General features: G+C 45.2%; 1 protein-coding gene across 3 annotated transcripts in view; it reads left to right on the forward strand.

The window, feature by feature from the left end:
- Positions 1-23,666, forward strand: part of LOC124773042 (patronin) — a 399,845-nt gene that overhangs the window by 140,318 nt on the left and 235,861 nt on the right. For all 3 annotated transcript variants that reach the window (XM_047249368.1, XM_047249369.1, XM_047249370.1), the window contains exon 2: positions 340-435. In XM_047249368.1, the coding sequence (XP_047105324.1) occupies positions 340-435 (96 nt within the window). The remainder of the gene's footprint in view (positions 1-339; positions 436-23,666) is intronic.

Consider the following 23,666-nt stretch of genomic DNA (forward strand, 5'->3'; position numbering starts at 1 on the left):
ATTCACATTATTGAAGGCATTTGTAATGGATGGTATGATATTCCAGCATATACTGACCTGATAACATCTTTTTAGTAACACTTATGAAATGCTTGTAAGTTTTACAACACTGCATTTTTTCCAATGCATCATTTACTTTTAATACCATCTGCTTAACTTCATTTCATATTCTACCAGCTTCCTTGTTCACTATATTCCGTATTGTCTTTATTTTGTAACCTGATATGATTCCTTTTCATATGATAATGAGAAATACAATGTTAAGATCTCATTAATAACATTAGTCAGACATCATCACATACATAGCCATACCTAACCTCTCACTTTTTCTTGTTCCAGGCTAAACAGCGGGCTTCAATCAAATGGTTGCTATCAAAAGCATACAACAACAAAGTTCCTGAAAACATCCGAGAACCTTTTTATCGTGACCATGAGGTAAAATTTATTTGGGTTTTGGTCACTACATGTTCATTTGTTTTATGTACATAATGAGTATACCACCTACACAAGTTATGTACTGTGACAGTTGGAAAACAGTAGCATGAGATTTCTGGACATCATACGTATTCAAAACAGCATAAATACTTGATTGAAATATAACATATTCTTAACAGCTTAGCCCCCCTCCCAGATTTACTATCAGCTCAAGTATTTCACATTTTCATAATGCAAATCTGTGCATACATGGATATTTCTTTCTGTACTCTTATGGATTACTATTACAGGTAGGTTTTTGTATTAAAAGCATATAATTATTAATATAATCATAGAAAAAAGCTTAAATTTATTTAAGTAAAAAGACTATTTCTCTGAACATTTAAGTTTCGGCTAATAGCGACACACTCTTGAGGACACCAAAGCTTGGATTGTTAGTCCAAATATTCTTCAGCACTAAAGAGAGAAGAAAATGAAACATGAATGTGTAGATATTTGCTGGTGGAACGATGAAGGGTACAAAAAGAGTACCACATCTGAGAAATGGAGTATAAGAGCAGACAAGTAGTTAAGAGTAAATATAAACCAATGAGTGTATCAAGAAGCCAAAACAGAAATTTATCTTTGGTAGGCATCACATTTTATCAATTTAGAATGCAGATAGCAAAGTGACTGACAACCAAGAGAAAACAACATTGTCATTCAGATTACGTTACGTGTTTGTGTAGTTCAAGATATCAATCAGAAATACAAATATGTAATTGTGAAAATAAACATTTCACAAGGAATTTCAGGTGAGGTGTATAAACCCATGGAGATCCTTTTGAGATGATTACATATGGAGCTGGAGGCAAAGCAATACGGAAGAAACTTACAAAATTGATTCCAGAATGCATGCTGAGAGAGAGAGAGAGAGAGAGAGAGAGAGAGAGAGAAAATCCCCCAAACCTGAATCAGTGTTGTAATTCAGCATCACAAGAAAAACTAGTATAGGCCTATCAGTTTGCTATCCATTACATGCAAGATAATCACTAGAACTGACACTAGACATATCCAGGTGTGTGTGTGTGTGTGTGTGTGTGTGTGTGTGTGTTTCTGCAGCTCTGAAGTAGTAGTCTTTTGAAAGATAAGCAATGTTTACCATCTTTTTAGGCACCTAGCAACCAGTCACTGCCACAGTTATATAGTTTGTTGTTAACTTCTTTCCATTATTTCTGTTTCACCAAGAACTCCACTTTACTAAAATTTAGAAAAAGGTACTACATTCTATGAAACAACACATTTGACCATGGAGTTTGCTCACGATTGTTGAATTAGATTTGTATTGTGACTGAGGCCATCGGGAAATTGATAAAAAGAAGATTGAATGACTATTCATCATAATATATAGCATTTGTACAATTGATGAACAGTTCAGTTAGCCAGTTTCATATCGTCAAAATTCCATGACACAGACACAGACACATACTACTGTTTATTTCTTCATTACACATTTACTTGTCACTCACCGTGGCAAGTTTTTATCTTCAGCAAAGAACCCCAGTACTTATTTGACAGCAGCCTGAGATGACCTGGAGCCATCCAGGAGGGACTGGAACAAGGGAAAACCCTCCCCTGTCAGGGAATTAACCCCGGGAACTCTAGAGCTAGTTCTGTACCCACTAGACAACCACAGCCCCAATTTTCACCAACAGGTAGACATACTCAAGAGGAAGATTTGTTTCATATTTATTACTGTTACACCCTCCAAGTCATAGAGCCTTAGATACTTCATGCTACCGTGCGAAGTCAGGTGAGGTCACTAGTTTAAACTTAACCACAAAATAAATTAATTCTCTCTCTCTCTCTCTCTCTCTCTCTCTCTCTCTCTCTCTCTCTCTCTCTCTCTCTCACACACACACACACACACACACACACACACACACACACACACACACACACAAGCAAACTAACCAACTTAATAATTTAAGGTTATTAAGTATAGAATCGAGAGAGTAGGTTTCCAGTTGCTGGAAACTCATGACTCTTTCCTGAATGTGCGTGGCGAGCATGGGGCACCATGCTATCACAGTGTCTACTTCCTTTCGTGTGCTGGAACCTGTCATCTGTGACTATCCTTCTTTCTCTTGCTCTCTTTCTCATAATGGCAGTCTTCAATATCATCCTGACTGTTCCTTAGGTTCTGCCTCCCTTTCTCGGAATATTCATTCATTCATCCATTCATTCATTCATCACCTGTTTGACTGTAGTAGTTTCTGGTCCCCTTCTAGGTAAGAACACCTTAAATAGCACATACTTCATACACTGTTAAAGATGATGTGTGCACAGTACCTGCGTAGGCTGTTGTATGTGCTCTGAAACCAATGTGGTAGCCAATCCAATACAATGGAGTTATTATGTACCTGTTGGGTTGAGCTCCCTGATGACACAGGAATCATACTGGTGTCTGAACTCCTAGTTCCACACCTGTGCCAAGGAGTAAATGCCTGTCTTACTGGGGCATCAGGACACCCAGCAGTGGCCATTGTGTGAGATAGCCTTTGCTGCAGCTAGGTGGAGTCCAATTGCAGAGCCCATGGTTGGAGGAGGTGGCATCAAGGCAGTCCTTACGGCTTCTTCATGCTTAATATCGACAACTGTAATGCGATCATTCAGTGGAACTGTAATGGATACTGTCATGTGGTAGAACTACACAACTGTATTTCCTGCTCTTCTGCAATTTACCTTTCGGTACAAGAAACAATTTTCGCTGATGGGCATTTCAAAACACTCTGTGGTTGTTATGCACTCTGTTGGAATAGTGCTGGGTCATATGTTGGGTTCTGTTCTTTCGTTTTTAGAGATGTCGTCGGCCAGTGGATTCCACTTCATACCACATTGGAAGCAATAGTAGTGCGGGTGCAAATGACCTTGATGCCATTTGCAACGTTTACTTGCAGGCCAATTATTTGAGTTGGTCACCTTACTCCAGCTACTTCCTCCCTTTTCTCCTATTTGGGGATTTCATTGCACACGACGCCTTTTGCAGAGCTACATGTTGTCTGGTATAGGCCTTTTACCGGACAAATTTCTTACTAATCATGATCTACATCTCCTCAATGATGGTATTCTTCCCCACTTCGTTGTCACCCATGGTGCCTTTTTGGCTGTTGATCTAACAATCTCCTGGTGATTACACTGCTTTGGTCAGTACGTGATGGTCTTTGACAGTGAGCACTTTCGAGTGATCCTGTCACTTACTTGCCATTGCCAGTTGTACACCTCTGCTTTACCTTTGCCCCCGAGCAGATTGCATCATCGATGTTGTGTAAGACATTTCCGATGTGATCACCTATGGTACTGCAACTCCTATTTCATTTCTACAGGTCGCTGGTCTGTGCCTTGGTGCACCAAAGACATGGTAATAGCTTGTCCAGAATCACCAAAGAGCCTTGCAGTTTACAGGTGACATCCTTTGCAAACCACCCATATCACTATAAAGTTATTTTGTGGTAAGGCTCACCATGGAATTAAGCAGAGTAAGAAGGAATGCTGGGAGCACTAAGACTTATTTCTGGGAACATATCCCTCTTCATCCCAAGTGTATGCAAGCTCTGTAGTCTCCTGGGCCATCAAAGACCCACAACTGTACCTAGTATCTTCTTTCAGGATGGTCTCTGTATGGACGTGTCACGCTCTTGCTGAATACCTTGTGAGCCATTTTGCAACTGCGTCTATGTCCTCTTCTCGTGAGCTGTGTTCTAGATCTGTAAGTGACAAATTGAAGACATCTCCCCTCTCCTTCACACCTCAGCATGCCAAATTATATAATGAACATTTCACTGACTGGGAATTGCTTTAGGTTCCTGCATGCGTCACAATACAGCGGTGGACCCTATTTCCGTTTACACTCAGGTGATACAAAATCTTACTTCAATGGCTCCATCTCATCCAGATCATCAACTGTATTTTGCTTGTGGTGTCTTCCCTTTACAATAGTGAGATGGTATCATCATTCCATCCTTACACTAGACAAAAACCTGACAGCCATTGATAATTACCACCTGATTACCCTTGTCAATGTGCTCCGTAAACTGCTTGAAAGGTTGGTTACCTGCCCGTTATGCTCTGTTCTCTAATCTTAAGTAATTTTGTCTCCCAGTTGATGCGGTTTCTGGGCAGCATGGCCCACAACCAAACACCTGCTTAGCTTTTAAATGGCAATCTGCAGGGCTTTTACAAAATGCTAATGTCTCACTGCATTCTTTTTATTGATCTACATAAGGCATATGACACCGACATTTTACTTACTCTCCTTGACTGTGGCGTTCGATGCTCCCTAACAGTTTTTAATTTTAAGTTTTTATCCTATTGGTTGTGCTGGTTTAAAATTTATACTTATCAGCTCTTCAGGGGTCCAAGGGAACAGTGCCCTACAGGGTCCATGCTGTGTGCCACGCCCCTCCTCATCACCATCAGTGAGCTAGTCCTGTGAAGCTGTTGAAGTCACTGTCATACCCATACCTAAGCCTGTAAGGACAAACACCTTCTTTGTAGCCACCACCCCATTTCTCTCACCAGCTGTGTTTGCAAGGTAATGGGATATATGATTCATTGCCGGCTGGCTTGGTGGCCCAAGTCTCGCAGCTTACTAACCACTACACAGTATGCATTTTGAGTGTGCTGTTCATCAGTAGACCACAACATCACTTTGTCAACCCGTATCATGAACAGTTTTCTGTGGAATTAAGAGACTGGGGCCACATTCTTTGATTTGGAGGAAGCCTATAACACCTGCTGGAGGACGGGTATCCTTACTCTCTACACGTGAGGCTTCCAAGGCTGCCTGTCCCCTTTCCTTCAGGAATTTTTAAAAGACAAGAGTTTTCAAGGTACATGTGGGTTTGGCCTTGTTGGACACCTTTATCCAGGGGAACAGGATGTCTCAAGGCTCTGTTTTGAGAGTCCTGCTCTTCACTATAGCCTTAAACCTATTGTGGACAGTCTGCCGCCAGGCGTCTCCATCTACCTTTTTGTGGAAAACTTCGCAATCTGTTGCAGTTCTCCGTGAATTTGTCTCCCTGAGTGGCATTTTCAGCGATGTCTTGATTGTCTTTACTTGTGGAGCATCAACAATGGCATTTACTTTTCCAATGATGAAACTGTTTGTATGAATTTCTGGTGGCACAATGGGTTTCTCCCACCGTCTTTACTTCTTGTGCCTGTTGCTCTTCTGTTCACTGAAATTGTGAAATTCCTGGGGTTCACGCTTGATAGGAAGCTGTCATGATCCTCCCATGTATCTTACCTGGCTGTACGCTGTACCTGGTCCCTCAATGTCCCAAGGGTCCTAAGTGGTACTGCTTGAGGAGTGGATCAGACCACACTTCTCTATTTATACCAATCTCTTGTCTGTTCCAAACCAGAATATGAATGTTTTGTTTATTCATCTGCACATCTGTCCACCTTAACACAATCCACCATCATGGAATATGTTTGGCTGCTGGCACCTTTTACACTAGTTCTGTTGAGAGTCTCCAAGCAGAAGATGCTGAACTACTACTGTCATACCAGTGTGATGTCCTCCTCAGTGTATATGCACGCTGTTTGTCTTCCATGTCTGGTCACCCATCCTATGCCCTCTTTTTTTGGTAACTCTGTTGACAGTCACTATGGGGTGCACCCTTCGCGTGTTACCTCCCGGAGTTCGCTTTCACCTACCGCTCTACCAGCTTTACTTCTTACTACGTTTCATGTTCCCAGTGGGTGTGAACCCTTTACTGCCTTGGCTTCGTGCGTCGACCCCTGTTCATCTAGGACTTCATCTGCATCTCAAGGACACTACTACAGACTTTATGTACCACTTTAAGTTCCTCGACCTTTGCATGCAACTTAGTGATAGTAACTTCATGCACACTGGTGGCTATAACACTGACTGTGGTGTTGGGTGTGCCTTCATCAGCCCTGACTATTTTCGGTATTGGCTTCCAGAAACAGCTCAATTTTTACAGCAGAGCTCTTCCCCCTCTATCACAGCATTACATCTGGAGACACAGGCTGTTAAATTGTCTCATATACTCTGATTCTGTCAGTGCCTCTCAGAGCCTCTATATGCTGTCCATAGTCCATCTTTTAGTGCAACAGGTTCAAGAATGGTTCCACTTGTTCGCGGGTGAGGGAGCCACTGTGGAGTTAATGTGGGTTCATGTTCATGGACATGTCGGTCTGACAGGAAAAGAGGAAGCTGAAGCTGCTTCCAAGGCTGCAGTCCTACTTCAGTCTGCTAGCTCATCCATTTCTTTGGAAGACCTCCTTGTTTCCATTTGTTTGCAGATGGCATCACTTTGGTTTCACCAATGTTCTTCACTTCATAGGAACAAGCTCCGGGGAATTAAACCTCTCCGAGCAGCTTGACCAACTTCCTCTTCAACCTTTCATTCCGAGATAGCTATTTTACCAAGATTGCATATTGGGCACTGTCTTTTTAGCCATCACCATTTGTTAAGTAGTGCTCCCCCACCGCTTTGTGTTTAATTGTATCAGCCTTTGACAGTTCCCCATTTCTTGACCGAATGCCCTTTTTTTAACTACTTAGATTCCAGTGCATGTTTGCCATCTGAGCTATCAGCCATTTTAGGAGACGATGTGCGGGCTGTCGGCTGCATTTTACTTTCACCCCTCATAGCAATGAGACAAAGGACATTTAATCTTTAGTTCAGGACCACCGCCTTTTCCATGGCGTATTTTGTGGATCTTTCTCAGAGGAGAAGTGCTTGTTTTTAGCTCCTTCCTTCCATTGATTGGGCTTAATGTGTAGCCACTTTTAACTTCTTTTATTTTCTAGTGTACCAAGGTTATGATATGTAACAACATTATGAAAAGGATAGTTGCTACTCACCATGTAGTGGAGATGCTGAATTGCAGTAACTATAAACTCGTCCACAATTACTTCTCCTTTGAAGGCATTACCTACAAATAAATGCGGGGTACAGCTATGGAAACCTGCATGGCACCATCCTGTGCCAATCTATTCATGGACCATGCAGAGAATAGGCACAACAAAAAGACTGTCCCAAAATAATTTTTCAGCCAACCAGGCCTTTGTCAAAAAGGACCCCCCCCCCCCCCCCCACACACACACACACACACACACACACACACACACACACACATTCTCTTTACGCAAATGTAACTTGCACACACATGACCCACAGTCGCTGGCAGCTGAACTGAAACCAGAATACGAACAGCAGCGCATGATGGGAGAGGCAGCAGGGTGGGGATAAGGAAGAAGCTGGGGCGGGGAGTGGGAGGGATAGGAGGCTAAGGGTGGGGGGACAGTAAAGTGCTGCTGAGGGAGCATGCAAGGACAATGTGGAGAGAGGTTAGGGCAGCTAGGTACAGTTGGGAGGTTAGATGGAGGGGGGGGGGGGGGGTAGCAGAAACAGAGAGAAGTAAAAAGCCTGGATGTGCTGGTGGAATAGAGGGCAGTATAGAGCTGGAATGGGAACAGGGAAGGGACTAGATGGGTAAGGGCTGTGACTAACGAAGGTTGAGGCCAGGATGGTTTAAGAGTATGTAGGGTATATTGTAGGGAGAGTTCCCACCTGCGCAACTCAGAAAAGCTGGTATTGGTGGGAAGAATCCAGATGGCACGGGCTGTGAAGCAGTCACTAAAATAAAAAAATGTCATGTTGGGCGTTGTGCTCAGGAACAGTGTGGTCCAGTTGTTCTTTGACCACAGTTTTTCAGTGGACATTCATGTGGACAGACAGCTTGTTGGTTGTCATGCCCACATAGAATGCTTCGCTTGTAGATCACATGACCGGTTTCACAGGTAGCCCCGCCTTTAATGGGTTAGGTGGTGATTGTGAGTGGACTGGAGTAGTGGGAGGATGTATGGGACAGGTGCTGCATCTAGGTGTATTACGGGAATATGTGCCATGAGGCAAGGGATTGGGAGCAGAGGTTGCCTAGGAATGGATGAGGATATTGTGTACGTTCTGTCGGCAGCAGAATACCACTGCAGGGGTTGGGGGTGAGAGGGGGAAGGATAGTGGGTAGGGCATTTCTCATTTCAAGGCACAAGAAGAGATAGTAAAAACCCTGATGGAGAATGTAAATCAGTTGCTCCAGTCCTGGGTGGTACTGTGACATGAGAGAAATGTTCCAGCAACCGATAATAATTTTTTTTTTTTTTTTTTTTTTTTTTTTTTTTGTTACATTTCTTATTTGCTCTCTTCGTGACTTCATGCCAATTTCAATTGGTTTTCTCCTTTCACTGTCAGCATACTCCCTCAGATTTCATTTTGTTTCCCCGCATTTCACTGTTTCAACTTTCATGATTTTTTTTCCACATATTTGGTTGCTTTTTTTGAATTTTTTGGACGTAATTCTCTTATTTACTTTCGCGTTTCTTCCATCACCATGGGTCCTTTCTTCTTCCATCGGTACCAATACAGAAAAGTTTCCTTATCCATAGCCAGAACCTAGTCCTGCATACCGTTCCTACATTGTTGCTTGGCTCATGGAATCCCTCATCTCCAGCTGCCACCCCTCTTTCCACAGTGACCTCCATTTGTTCAGATTCCACCAGTCCTTAACCCTCACCAACATAGCCCTGCAAAAACCATATCTATCAAGCCCAAACCTCCTTGCTGTACCTTCTCTCCGTCCGTAAAATTTTCCTGCTATGCAATCCCAAATTCCTATGTCCTACAACACACATTGAAATTTTGCTCTCCAGGAACTAGAGCAACATGCACTGTGACACCTCAAAGAAACTCTCCACCCTGCTCACTTATTATTCACACCTTGGACTACAACTGTCCACCACCTCTACAACAACCTCCAGACCTCCCTCACTTCCCCTCATAGTTGGCAGACCCTGTCTTTCAGACCCCATTCCAAAAATCCAGCAGGATCTCCAGTCTCTCTTCAAATCACTAGGCCTCTCACAGAACTTTTCCCCAGAGTCCATCCCTCTCCTCACCCCGACCGCTCCCCGAACCCCGACCGCTCCCCGAACCCCGACCGCTCCCCGAACCCCGACCGCTCCCCGAACCCCGACCGCTCCCCGAACCCCGACCGCTCCCCGAACCCCGACCGCTCCCCGAACCCCGACCGCTCCCCGAACCCCGACCGCTCCCCGAACCCCCACTTTCTACATGCTTCCTCAAGCACATAAACCCAACGAACCAGGATACTGTGCCCCAACTGAGAGTCTCTGCTTTTGTTGAACAACACCTTCAGCTATTACCTGCAATCTACCCTCTTGTGTAGAAGATACCGACCATTTCCTCCACAGACTCTCCGCAGTTCCTGTTACTTTATCAACAGTGCCCTGCTTGTCGCTATTGATGCAACCTCCCTTAGTGGTGGCATCCCTAATGCCAATGCCCTTACCGCTATTGAACACTATGTTGTCCTGTGCCCAACAGATTCCAAACCAATAACCTCCTTCCTAGTCCCTATGACCCACTATATACTTACCCACAATTACTTCTCCTTTGAAGGCATTACCTACAAATAAATGTGGCATATAGCTATGGACACCTGTATGCACCATCGTGTGCCAATCTATTCATTAAACACCCAGACTCCTAAACCCCCTCACCTTGTCCAGATGTGTTTAATGACATCTTCTTGATCTGGATCGAGGGTGATTATTTTTGACAAAGGCCTGGTTGTCTGAAAGATTATTTTGTGACAGTCTTTTTGTTGTGCCTATCTGCAACTCGGCATTTCACTGCACGGTGAGTAACAACTATCCTTTTCATAATGTTGTTACATTGCATCCTGGATGTTCCATTGTTTGAAGGTTATGACATAAGTGCTTATGACCTCAGATATTTTTGTGCCCTAAAATAAATCACATGCAAAAAAAGATCAGTGGGCTAGATTATCTAGGCTGGTCCACGCATCACCCCTGCATTGTTTATCGACAACTTCTGTATTTGATACAGCTCCCACAGTGTAGCCTCGATTAACCACCACCTTCGAGGTGCCATCATGGTTTCCAATTGTGTCCCTGCAAAAAAAGTGGTCCATGCATTTTTCCCTCCATACCACTGTCCATTGTGATCTGGAACTGTACTTGGTTACACTGCACTTGGAAATCCTTACACTGTCCTTATTTTTGGAACTCTTCTCTGAAAAGAAGCTGAATTGGCTGCCCCATATTCGACAACTAAATACTAACTGCATGCCAAAGCTTAATGCACTTTGCTTCCTTGCATACAACTTTTGGGGTGTGCATTAGATTACTCTCTGTTGTATCTTACCAGGCTGGGATGAAATCCTACGTTGAACTACGATTTACAGGTTTATGGCTCTATGGCAGCTTTGTCTTTGAAACTGTCAGATACAGCCCAATGGTACCAACTCTTGATCACTTAAGCTATCGCTATTCAACAGTTTCCTGATTATGTAACAGTCTATTCTTTCTGCATACAAGGGGGCCATCAACCCCATGCTACTTGTCCTCTGGTGGGATTTCCAACTGTTATGCGCCTCACAACCGTCTGCCAGGACCTCCACCTATCCTCTTCAGAAGAATGTGTTTTCTTGCACAACCCTCCTTTGTTGGTATCCAGGACATGAATTATGACCAAACTATTTCAAGGACCCACAGTCTGTCACCCCCATGACCTTTTGATGTTGTTTCTTTTCAGTTGTTCAGGAGTTTCATGGTGCTTTTATACAGATGACTGTGAAACCATGGACAGTATGGGTTATGCTTTTACATCTACTGTCAATTAGGAACACCCTTTTTTGCTGGAAACATACAGTGTTTTAATGGCAAAGCTGATGGTCATTAACAGAAGCCACTGTTTCCAGAATGAGATTTTCACTCTGCAGCGGAGTGTGCGCTGCCAGGAAGTTTCAGAAGCCACTGTGTTATTAAATGTGGCTCCCTTGACTCCGTTTCAATATATTTAGTGACTGTGTGAGCAGTCTTCAAGCTGTTGTGTTGACCAGTGTTACTTTTGGGATATCTGCTGTTGAGAACCTTCTCTCAGGACTTAGCCTAATCTGTTGTCCTCCTTTGGGTCCCATGTTATGTCGGTATCCCAGGAAGTGAACTGGCTGACCATATGGCTGGAGAAGCAATTACTCTTGCTGCCCCCCCCCCCCCCCCCCCCCCTCCACCTACCTTTTGCTTTGACGATCCTAGGTGAAGATTTGCAGGGACCACATCTCTTCTGAGTATATGCTTGGCGAACACGGGGCTCCCGCTCATTCAGCTCACTTCCCTTTCCGTGCTAGAAGACCAACCTTATACTGTTCTTTTCTCCTCTCTGCCTTTCTGTTGAATGATTTTCTTGGTGCTGACTGGGCTTAGATTTGGTGTAAAATTTTGGGCACCTCTCTCTCTCTCTCTCTCTCTCTCTCTCTCTCTCTCTCTCTCTCTCTCTCTCTCTCTCTCTCTCTCTTCTGGCACTTTATACAACTTGTCATCTTTCACTACATGGTCTCCGTTGTGTTGAGTTTGAGATTTTGCAGATTGTGCCAGGAAGGTTGCACAACTTGATGTACATTATACCTTTTGTGACTTTTTATCATTGCACCGTCGTGGTGGTGGTCTTGGTGGTGGTGGTGGTGGTGGTGGAGGAGTAGGCTGTTCGCTGAGTACTTGCACATTGGGTAGCCCTGTAACCAAGCAGGGATTGCAGTATTGATGCCTGCACTAAAAACTTCCTGTGTATGCCAAGGAGTATGGGCCCGTCATGAAGGGGCGTGGAAAAGCTAGCTAACCGTTGTCCAGCAAGGTAGCCATTGCTGTGGCTTGGTGGCACCTTTGGGGAGAGTCCCATTCAGAGTGGTTGGCACCAAAACGGATGACTCACAAAAGATGCGGCTCAGACATATTTCCGTGGATGGCCGCACAGCCTCAGCAGTCTCTCCTGAAGGAAAGGTTTACTACAGTACATAGCAATGTGACCCCACAATGTTTCCTTCCCTGACTGCATGTGGGAGGAACATAGGTCTAAGAAACAAGGTGATAAATACTCCCAACAACACTTAGCTTGCTCTAGGACCAATGTGAATTCTTTTCTGCCACAAGGCATTATTCTTGAGGAAAGGTTTGGGAAAGTGGAAGCAATTTTGATACTGAAAAGTGGTTAAGTTCTGAAACTGAAAAGTGGTTAAGTTCTGATTAAAACCACATTCCCTGCTCAGTCATGGCTATTGCTCACCACCTCAGTGGCTCAGCATTCATTTGCTGAGTTTGGGCTTGGCGACCCCAGGGTTCCTGAGCTGGGGACTGGTAAGTGCCGCCAGTCTTATGTTACCATAAGGTCTGGGCATGCTTAAATGACCACTGTATGGCGCAGCAGTGGAACGTTGTGTGTTGCAGGGAGTGGGGATCTTGGCTTGACCGCTCAAATCGCGAGGATGCTAAAAACCTCTATAAAAAAACCTCGGCCTCAAGGTTGTGCTGCGCGCTGATGAGATGTATGGCTGTTGAGGTGGAACACTGGTTAGCGGACAACATCTGAGGAACCTGCCGCACCTCAGTTGTATGAGGCTTACTCAGGCACGTGGGGCTCTTTGAGTGGACCATTTTTTCCTTATCTTCTTGTGGGACCGAGATGGAACCCTCAAAATCATCATCTCCTCCCAATGGGAAGGGTGTACTGCCTGGGAGTATTCACAACCAATCCTCCAAACGAATGAGGGAGGATAGTCCTCCTGGTAACCTGCATCAGTCAAATTAAATTAACAGAGCTCAAGGAATCAGAAATCAAAATGTGTGTTTGGTCATTAAGAGGGAGGGGAGGTATGAAAAAGTGTCCCCCTTCTATATCCATAAAGGCTTGGAAGGACTTTCTAGAAGCCTGAAGTATATTAAGCTGCTGCAGAATGATTCCCTACTGGTCGAGACTAACAGGGCAAAGAAGGTGGAACTACTTAACGAAGACCAAAAACTTGGGTGGATATGATGTTAATGTTGAACTGCTTAACTCCCTTAACTCTAGCAAGGGTGTGGTCACATGCCATGACATTATGGATATTGACATAGCTGAACTTCAACAGGAATGGACATTACAGTGGTAGTCGACCTAGAGCAAAGGATGTGTAAGAATAATGGAGAAATTGAGAAGACCGCCCCCTTCATTGTGGCCTTTAATTCTCCAACTTTGCCTGACGTCATCATGGCAGGTTCCCTCCGACTTATGGTTAGGCCTTATGTACCTAACCCTATGCGGTGCTACAAATGCCAGAATTTTGGTCACACAACGCTATGTTGTGGGGGTTAAGTGACCTGTGGGAAATGTGAAAAGGCAGCCCATGAAGCTGATATTGACTGTTCACCTCGAGCAGTCTGCGTTAACTGCTCTGGGATCCACCCAGTTTGGAGCAGAGACTGCCTCGTTTTTGCAGAGGAATAAAAAATTCAGGAACTAAAAGTCACCAAGCAGATCCCCTGTGCTGAAGCCAAAAAAGGAATATAGGGAGATGAAACCTCCCATCTTTACCACTTCTTCTGCTTCCATTATGCAGTAACCTGTTCCTAAGGTCAACACCTCGAAGCAGACATCGTCCAGTGTACAACCATCCACCACCACCACCACCTCCTGTACTTGCATGTGTACATGTCGAAGCAAAACAAGTAAGGATAAAGCAATCCAAGCAATCTCCACAGAAAAGACCAGTAACAGTTCCGTAGTGAGTGTCAAGAAGACATACAACAAGCAGAGGGCCTCTCAATGCCCCCCCCCCCCCCCCCCCCATCCTTGAAGGGACAGGGTGCAGGGAAAGGTTCACGACGTTCAGGTGAAAATCTGTCCCGAGCGCCATCAGACGTCATTCTTTCACCTCTGACTGGTGAGGAGGACATTATGGAGTTAGATGCCTTGCATCCAGACAGCCCCTCCACTCCCCCTTGCTCTAAAAGTGCTTCACCTCTGCAGTGCAAAGATAGGGGTTAATTAAAACCATGTTGATGAAATGGCTTCCATCCTACAGTGGAACTTGCAGGGGTTCAGGACGCATGTGGAGGAACTCCGTCTCTTCTGAGGGCAGACCACTGTGTCGTGTGTCTCCAGGAGACTGATTTCTATCAATCATACACCCCAAAGCTGCAAGGCTATGTACTCCACAAAAAAGGACAACCTGAGTGGGGCGAGAACTAGGGGAGGCATAGGTATTTTCTTCAGTACTGAGTACACTCCTCGTCTCTCTCTCTCTCCCTCTCTTTCTCTCTCTCTCTCTCTCTCTCTCTCTCTCTCTCTCTCTCTCTCTCTCTCTCTCTCTCTCTCTCTCTCCAACTTTACAAGCAGTTTCTGTATCAGTGCACATGCTTCATCCGTTGACAATATGTTCCGTTTACTTGCCCCCACATGATGCACTTGGTGAAGAGGCCCTAACAGACCTTATTACACAGCTCCCCTGCCCCTACATCCTTTGTGGTGATTTTAATGCTTACAATATGCTTTGGGGCTCTGCAGCTACCTGCCCCAGGGGTAGAGCAATTGAGAGGCTTCTCATGTCATCATGCGTATACTTGCTAAATGTGGGACAGAGCACTCACTTCTGCACACAACTGGGCCATTCTTTGCCATTGATCTCTTTCGTTGCTCTCCAGTTCTTGCTCACACTGCTCAATGGGAAGTGGTCGATTACTTGAACAGAAGTGATCACTTCCCGATCTGGATTCACCTGCAAGATAGGGTGGAATCAGTAGAGCTGATTGGACACTTTATAGCCAGTTGGCCTAGTTCGAATATTGTGCGAATGTTGAGGCATGGGTGGATCACATTACCAAAATGATCCACCACATTGCTGCAGCATCCATTGTATGGTCTATGAGACCTGTCCCGTGGTGGAGTGCTGAATGCCACTCTGCAATCAGGACTAAGCGTGCGGCTCTGCGTAGGTTTGAGTGCCAGCCAACAGCAGAGAATCTCGCAGCCTTTCGAGCAGCGAGGCCAAATTATTCAAGAGAGCAAGAAGAAGGTGTGGCAACAATTCCTGAACTCCATCAATTGTTCCACCAAAAGTTCCGTTATGTGGGAGACCATCAGGAGAATTTCTGGGAGAGGAGGCAGGTATCACATGGCTGCTGTAATGGGGAACGGCACTCTCCAAACCAATCCACGAGACATTGCCTAGACCATTGCACTGTATTTTGCCACAGTTACTGCAACAGCCAGTTGGGATACAGGTTTCCAGTGCCACAGAGCTGTTGCTGAGAGATGTAGTTTGGAGTTCCAGTCCACCTCTGATGAAGATTACAACTTCCCATTTTCCATGTGGGAGCTGGATTGTGCGATGTCAGCAGTTCATGACAAGTCCCCTGGTCATGACAGGGTCCATTACAGAATGCTGCAGCACCTCACAAGATGAAACAAGGCTGTCCTCCATGCAATTTTTAATGGCATTTGAGCGTCAGGTCACTTTCTCGACTCGTGGCGTGAGGCAGTTTTAATTCTTGTTTTAAAACCTGGGAAAGACCATACGTCCCCAAGTAGTTAATGCAGTGTTGCCCTCACTAGCTGCATAGGAAAGACCTTGGAGTGGATGGTCAACCACCACCTTGTCTGGATCTTACAAGCCAGGCAAATACTTAGTCGCTAACAGTATGGGTGCAGGAGGTATCGCTTCACCTTTGATAACCTTGCCTTCCTGGAGCAGCTATACAACAGGCTTTCCTATGCTGGCATCACCTTCTAGGTATATTTTTTGACATCGAGGAGGCCTACGATACTATTTGGAGATGTCTTATCCTGGAGCAGTTTCACAAATGGGGATTTTGTGGTTGTCTTCCTAGTTTGATTCATTCCTTCCTCTCGCCACGATATTTTAGATACCGAGTCAGTCTGATCACTTTGCGCAGGAGAATGGTGTCCCTTAAGGTAGCTTTTTAAGTGTGACTGTCTTTGCCTTAGTTATTAATAGCATTACGTCCATAGTGAAAAGACCTGTCCAGTGTTCTTTGTTTGTGGCTGACTTCTCTGTTTTTCTCTTCTTAAAGCCTCGCAATGACAACACGTCAGTTGCAGCTAACTTTTTGATATTTGGATAAATGGGCGCAGAAGAGTGGCGTTAAGTTTTCCACTGAAAACTCTGTGCATGTTCTAAAACCGTTCTGGTTCCATTTTAAACTTCCCTGAGTTGAGGTTGAGTGACACTGTCCTTATGTTTGAAGACACTATGGGGTTTTTGGGCCTCATATTTGACTTTAAGCTTACTTGGTACTACATCTTAAGGACCTAAAAAAATGGTCACTTTAGGCTTTAAGTATTTTAAAATATCTTAGCCACAGTACATTGGAGAGCAGACAGGGCTTGTCTTCTCTGGTTTTACAGGGCATTTGTGCAATCTCAGCTCGATTATGGGTGCATGGTGTATGTGTCTACGAGACCCTCTTATTTAAAGATGTTAGATGTGGTGCACCATGAAGGGTTTTGGGTGACCACTGAGGCATTCGGAACAAGCCCCATACCAAGGCTCTGTGCAGAGGCTGGTGAACCATCACTTCATGTTAGGCTGTAGCTGCTTAGGATACACCAGGTTTATAAAACAGTGTTCACACCATATACACCCACCTACCATACTGTTGCTCAGCCTCCAATGGAAAGGCCTTTTCATAGACAGTAAAAGGCAATGAGGCCCTATGGGATTCGTGTACAGGATTACCTTCTAGAGGGGTGTGTGGCTCGTCTTAATGTTTTACATCGCAGTGGGAGCAGATTTCCACCTTCACTTCTCTGATGGCCCAGACTTATTTTAGACTTGACAAATTTTAAGAAAGATCGTACATCAGATTTAAATTTCAGTTTCTGTTTTTTAACATTTTAGATGTGCATCACTATTTCACAGTGGTGTACAGTGATGGCTCCAAACAAGGGAATTCCTTTGGCTGCTCTGTCATGTTCCCTGACCATGTCATCAGGATTTGCTTTCCTGGTGAGTGTACCATTTTCTCAGTGGAGCTCCACATGATCCTGAAGTCACTGCAGCAGATGCCTCGTATTCAAGACAAACGGTTTTCTCATTTTTTCCGGTTCCTTTAGTGTCTTACAATCTTTATGGAATCTATACGCAGCTGAGAAGTTGGTCCAGCTGATACATGACCAACTGAACTTGCTCCAGCGGCAGGGTAAGCAGGTGTCATTGTACTGGGTGCCAGGTCATGTAAGGATACGGGTAAATGGACAGGCTGGTCGCACTGCCTAGGAGGCCTGCAGAGGACAGGAAGTGGCACAGTGTCCTATTCCCTTGCAGGGTGTTGTTTCTGCAATACACAGGAAGCGCATGCAGTTGTGGGATGTGTAACTGTTGGCTGTGATGGCCAGTAAGTTGTGATTGGTGAAGTCAACAACCTGCCCATGGTGTTCCTCCTGCCTGTTGCTCAGGTGGGCTGAGGTGACCTCATGCATCTTAGAATTGGGCACGCCCTCTCACACATAGCTTTTTACTATGATGAGAGGATCCCCCGTTTTGTGATGTTGATAACTCTATCCGCCATATTTTAACGGAGTGAATTTTATATCGTGATGCAGTGGCAGAAGCAAATATTGGTGGGGAACTGCCCTCTGTTTTAGCTGATGATGAGACTAGTGTGACTAAGGTTTTAAAGTTTTGTGATGGGTCTGGACTCTAGCCGAAAATTTTAGGCTGAAGTTTTTAGATGTTGCAGAGTGGCTGGTTTCTCGCTGTTTTATCTTCCTGTTTCGTGTATTTTACTGTCACTCGTCTCAATCTGTTTTCACGTGGGCGCTAAAGAACTTGTTGTCATGCATCCATACAAAAAATGTCCATGACCGGCCACGCTCACCTGTGACAAGTTGAGTGACATTCCTGTAACTACTATAACAATATCAATACGGTACAGGTTACCAACTTCTACTGCGACCCTCTTTTATAGACTGTTGAAGATTTACACATCAATTTGGAACAACAAGATGTAAATTTTGTCTGCCATGTCCAGTGGAGACCAAAGGACCATAGGGTTGATGCTGCGGACATCATCTTGGCCTTTGTAGGTGACTTGTTGCGTGAAAAAGTCAAGGTGACAGTTTATACATGCAGTTTGAAATCCTGTGTTCTCCGTCCCACACTGTGCTTCAGATGAATTAGATTCAGGTACATGCTTTCACACTGTCTGTAGGGATTGTGGACGTCAGTTGCACCTGAAAGCTTCTTATGCTCCTCCCACTGTTTGTATCAGCTGTGGAGGAGCACCATTCTCCTGTTCACCGAACTGTTGTGTCTCCAAGGAGGGAAGAAAATCTAAGACTATAAGACTCCTGACCAAATGATATATCGGGAGGTCAAGGAGAAATATTATCAACCTTTATGGATGATGTTTGCTGCAGCTACAATGACATCATCCTCTCTAGAATCAGTATCCTTGCCCTTCGTGCCTTCCACATTGGGCCCTCAGAGCTGCTTGACAAAAGCTGCTCCCCTGGTAGTTGGGGAACCCCCCCCCCTCCTACTGTTTCCCCCCACTCTCACTCTGGGAGTGTTGACTCCCCACCCACTGAGGCATGTCCCAGTCCCCAGGTGGAGAAGCAACAACCTCCTCCAGCCTCTCTCCTGAAGGGCTCCCTCGAGATGCTCCCTTCCCATGATTCTGCTGATGTGCAACCAGATATCAGTCAGTGACTGAAGGAGACCCAGGGTGCTGGTCTAAGGCTTCAGGTTCCTCCTTTGCCCTGAAACTATGGTAGGGAGGTCTTCTCAAACATCGAAATCATCCAAGGAGAAGGAGGACAAAATGCAGACTTCCAAGATGGAGGTTCTGTTGGTTCGCATGTCATCTGCCTCTGTACCCGAGGTGGAGTTCCTGGTGGCCCTTGAGGCATGTGATCACCCCCAAACCTGATTCAGAACTGATGTTTATTGATGGCGTATCCATGGAACTGGTGTCAGCAGGCTATCCTGAAACACAATGCACCTCCTTGGCCCCTTGATGTCCCCACAGAATATTGACAGTGTCATCCTCCCGTGGAACTAGTGGTTTTTTCCACCATCTCACTGAGCTACATCATCTTTCGTGCATTCGCCCTCCAGGTAACAATGCAGGCCCCTACCATCTACAGCTACCAGGACTGTCTTAAGGATGGCACTGATTATGCAAGAGCATCAAGTGGTGTTTGCACATACATTCTAGACTCTGTCTACGGCAAATACATGCCACTCAATAAGACGTTGGAGGCAGTGGCTGTTGGTGTGAAGATGTGTCTGGAATTTACCATCCGTCTTTCCCCCATCATTCGTAATGTTAGATGACTTCAGTGCCCATACTACACTGTGTGGGGTGGATCTATGACCACTGGCTGTAGTTTTTGAGTACTGTTGCTCCCCCAATCTTCAGTGTTATATGTAGCTCTTATCTGGCCATTGATCTTTCCATTTGCAGTCATGGTCTTCTCCCCTCCAGCCTTTGGAGAGTCCATGATGACCTGTGTGACAGTGATCATTTTCACATTGTCCTCTGCCTCCCTCAGCACCCAGATGGAATCTTAACAGTCCTGACTGGGATGCCTTTGCTTTTGCCATCGCCCTTAGCACCCCACCACAAGATGCTATCACAGTGTCTGTCCTGAGCACAACTGCACCATTACATTGGCAGAAGACTTAGTGATCCCCATTCCTCAGGACTCCCCCATCAGAAGACAGTGTCTCGGTGGACTTCAGAAATCTCTGTGGCCATTAGAGATCACAGATGGGCTCTCCAATGTCATAAGTGACATCCATCGATGGAGCACATTATTGCCTTTATATGGTTCCATGCCTGGGTCCACCGTCTAATAAAACGACAAACAAGAATTCTGGAAACAATATGTTACTACCATTGGACCGCGCACTCATCCCCCTCAAGTTGGGGCAGAGGTTTGATACCCCTATGACCACCAGTCCCCCTACAGGTGTACCCTGCATCCCCCTTAATGGTATTGTCTGCACTGACCCAGATGCTGTTGGTGAACATTTTGCCATGCATTATGCTTGAGCCTCTGCATCTGAGAATTATTAGCATCCATTTCACATCCTCAAATAGCAGGTGGAGTGATTTCAGTTCTGTTAGTGGGAATTCCTCAGTGCACTAGCCCTTTGCCCTGATTCAGTTCCAGGGCCAGACTGCATCCACAGCCAAATTCTCAAAAACCTATAGGTTGACAGCTAACTTCACTTTCTTGCCAGTTTCAACCATATCTGCAGCAAAGATGAGTTCCTGTCTCATTGTCAAGAAAGCGTGATTGTCCTGGTGCTGAAACCAGGTTAAACACCCCCTTGAGATGGACAGCTGCCATCCAGTTAGTCTAACTGATGTTCTCTGCAAGTTGCTCGAATGTATGGCGAGCTGACAATTGTGTTGCTACCTTAAGACTTGGGGTCTTTTGGGGTTTGTCCAAGGAGAGTTTTTTGCAAGGCCATTCTGCTGCTAACAATTTGGCCTGTCTGGAGTCTGCTATTTGGTCAACTTATTCTTGGCATCAGCACCTTATCACTGTCTTCTTCAGTATACAGAAGGCTTAAGAATTTACAGGTTCATGTCGGTGCTTCCCACAGTACCATCCCCCATCCCCTCCACTTCCCATGTACAAGAGTGTGGGCTCCCACAGGGCTCTGCAGTGAGTGTGCTCCTTTTTCTAGTCATTATCAATGATGTACCTGCAGCTGTGAGGTTTGCAGTGTCACCCTATTTGTTGGCTGACATGTCTTGCATTTACTATTGCTTCTCCACTGTCGGTGACTGAACAGTGACTGCATGGTGCGAGCAAAAGGTTCAGACTTGGGGTCTCATGCATAGCTTCGGGTTTTCAGCCAACAAGAAATGTGTTGTGCTCTTCTGTCATGGCCACACCATCCACCCACAGTCACAACTCTTAACTTTACGACCAATTGCCCAACGTGATAGATGTCTTACTGCTTTCTGGGATTGGTCTTCACGATCTTCGCCAACTTAAGTGAATGTGCTGATCACACCTTAATGCTCTTCACTGCCCCTGTCACAACATCTGGGGCCCAGGATGCTCTACATCCTCAGTCACAACATCTGCGACCCAGACTGCTCTACATTTTTGGCTTCGCAAAGATGTGATCCTGTCCTCTCTTGGTTACGAGAGACTGGCGTATCGCTTGCATCACCTTCACCATTGCGGATGCTTGATTCGATACACCACTGTGGGGTCTCACTTCCGACAGGTACCTTTTGGACCAGCCCCGTGAACAGCCCACTCACAGAGGCTGGGGACCCTCCACTACAGATCACGTACCAACAACTGCTGCTCAACTATGCGATACACATTCGCTGCTCCCCTGAGAATCCAAACCACTGTGTCTTTATTTTCTGGTGGGGAGATCCATCTCTCATAACAGTGGCCCAGGACTGCAGTCCCTGATTACAATTCACATACAGTGTCTGTGCTCTAAATTTGTGTGCCTCACTGTCACCTCTTGTCTGGGAGTAACTGAAAATGCGTTGACAGTGTGTACTCCATCTTCAGATGTGTCTCAAATTATCCTTTGGATTGAAATGCTCTGTTGACCCCATGGCTTTTTGCTGCATATTTGTGGCTGTCCTTGATGCAATTCTGGATTTGGAAGTGGTGTAGACTTATGGCTCTATGGTAGACAGATGAACCAGTTGTGCCTACACACATGCAAGGTGCAATGAACTGTACTATCTCCTGAATGGATGCAGTGCATTCACTGCACAATTGGTGATCATTGCTCAAGCTCAGTCACATTTGTTCTTGCACTGGCAAGATGTTCTTAATAGTAACTCCCTGAGTAGTCTTCAGGCTGAGGCTCTTGACCAGTGCTGCTCTTGGCAGCCATTGGTTGTAATAATCTAGGATCTCCTTTCTAACCTCCATCAAGCTGGAGTGTCAGTGGTCTTTGTCCGGATCCCAGGTCGTGTTCGAATCCCAAGAAATGAACATGATGATTGGTTGGCCAAGTTGACTCCCAGGATACTGATGTTAGAGATGAGAGTATTGGAAACAGACCTTGAGTTGACTCAATGCCATCAGTTGTTACAGGCTTGGGACACGGATTGTTCTACCATGGTTTCTGCAAACAAACTGCAAGCAATAAAGGGGCCACAGCCATTGGCAACCTTCCCTTTGTCCTTCTCACAGGGAATCTACCATTTTGCCAGCTTCACATTGGCCATACTTGGTTGTCCCATGGTCACATCCTAAATCGTGAAGATCCACCCCACTGATGGTGTGGTGTCTGTCTGGTTGTGGAGTACTGTAACGCCCCAATTTGCCCACCTTATGACGGTACCTTAAACTGACACACTGCCTCTGGTGATGGAGATGTTGCCAGAGAAGCTAATAAGGTTTTATTTTTTACCCTTGAAGGTGGTTTCTACTCCTTTCTGCAAGGTAGGGAACATTGGCCTCGTTGGCCAGTTGAGGGATTAGAAGGGTGCCCCATCGCCTGGTCAGACCCGTTGGGATCCCATGTCTGCCCTTGGTCTATGATGTGGGCTGGCTCCTGCATTTTCCATCTTTTCAATTCTTATCATTCTTTTACAGCTGTCATTGCTTTACTTTCACATCAGAGTAGTTCTCTCTCCTGAGATTTTATCAACTTATCTGGGTGCTGATTTTCTTGTGGTTAATGGATGGTGAGGAAACACTGGTAGAGTGCAGAGGATTCTTCTCCCACTGCTTAATATTTTCTTTGGTCCTCCAGCTGCTTTCTGGGGAGGCCAAGTCACCTACCTCCACCCTCTTACCCCTCTTTGATTTCTACTTGTTTTTACCTCTTGTTTGTATTGATTCTTAGTTACAGCTGGGTTCATCAGGATTTGTCCTTTGTGTCCTTTCTTCTGAGGACTTTTTCTGGCTTGATACATAGGATGGAGGGATTGATGACTTCATAGTTTGATCCCTTTAACCATATCAATCCAATCCAATACCAGACTGATCCATAGTTTTATTTCACGCAATGAGCCATATTGTGGTTGTGGAGCCTTACTAACAGTTGCTCGTATCATGGATAGTATGCTCCTCCCCCTTTCTCTTCATGGTAAGCATGGTCTTTCAAATTCTTTGACTCTTGTGATGTTGGGCAACTCGTGGAACATTGACTTGGTTCTCCATTTCTTCTGTGACAGGGTTTATTTTATTTATTTTCTTTTCTCGATACAAGGTTTTAAAACTACCTTTGGGGTGAGAGTGGTGTGGTTGTGGTGAGGGGCATCTCTTGCCACATGCTGGACCAGGGGGACCCTCAACATGCCTCCTATGCCTGCTGCCTCTGTCATTGATTTCTGT

The sequence above is a fragment of the Schistocerca piceifrons genome, chromosome 2 (genome assembly GCF_021461385.2).
Source record: "Schistocerca piceifrons isolate TAMUIC-IGC-003096 chromosome 2, iqSchPice1.1, whole genome shotgun sequence".
In the NCBI taxonomy this organism is placed as follows: Eukaryota; Metazoa; Arthropoda; class Insecta; order Orthoptera; family Acrididae; genus Schistocerca; species Schistocerca piceifrons.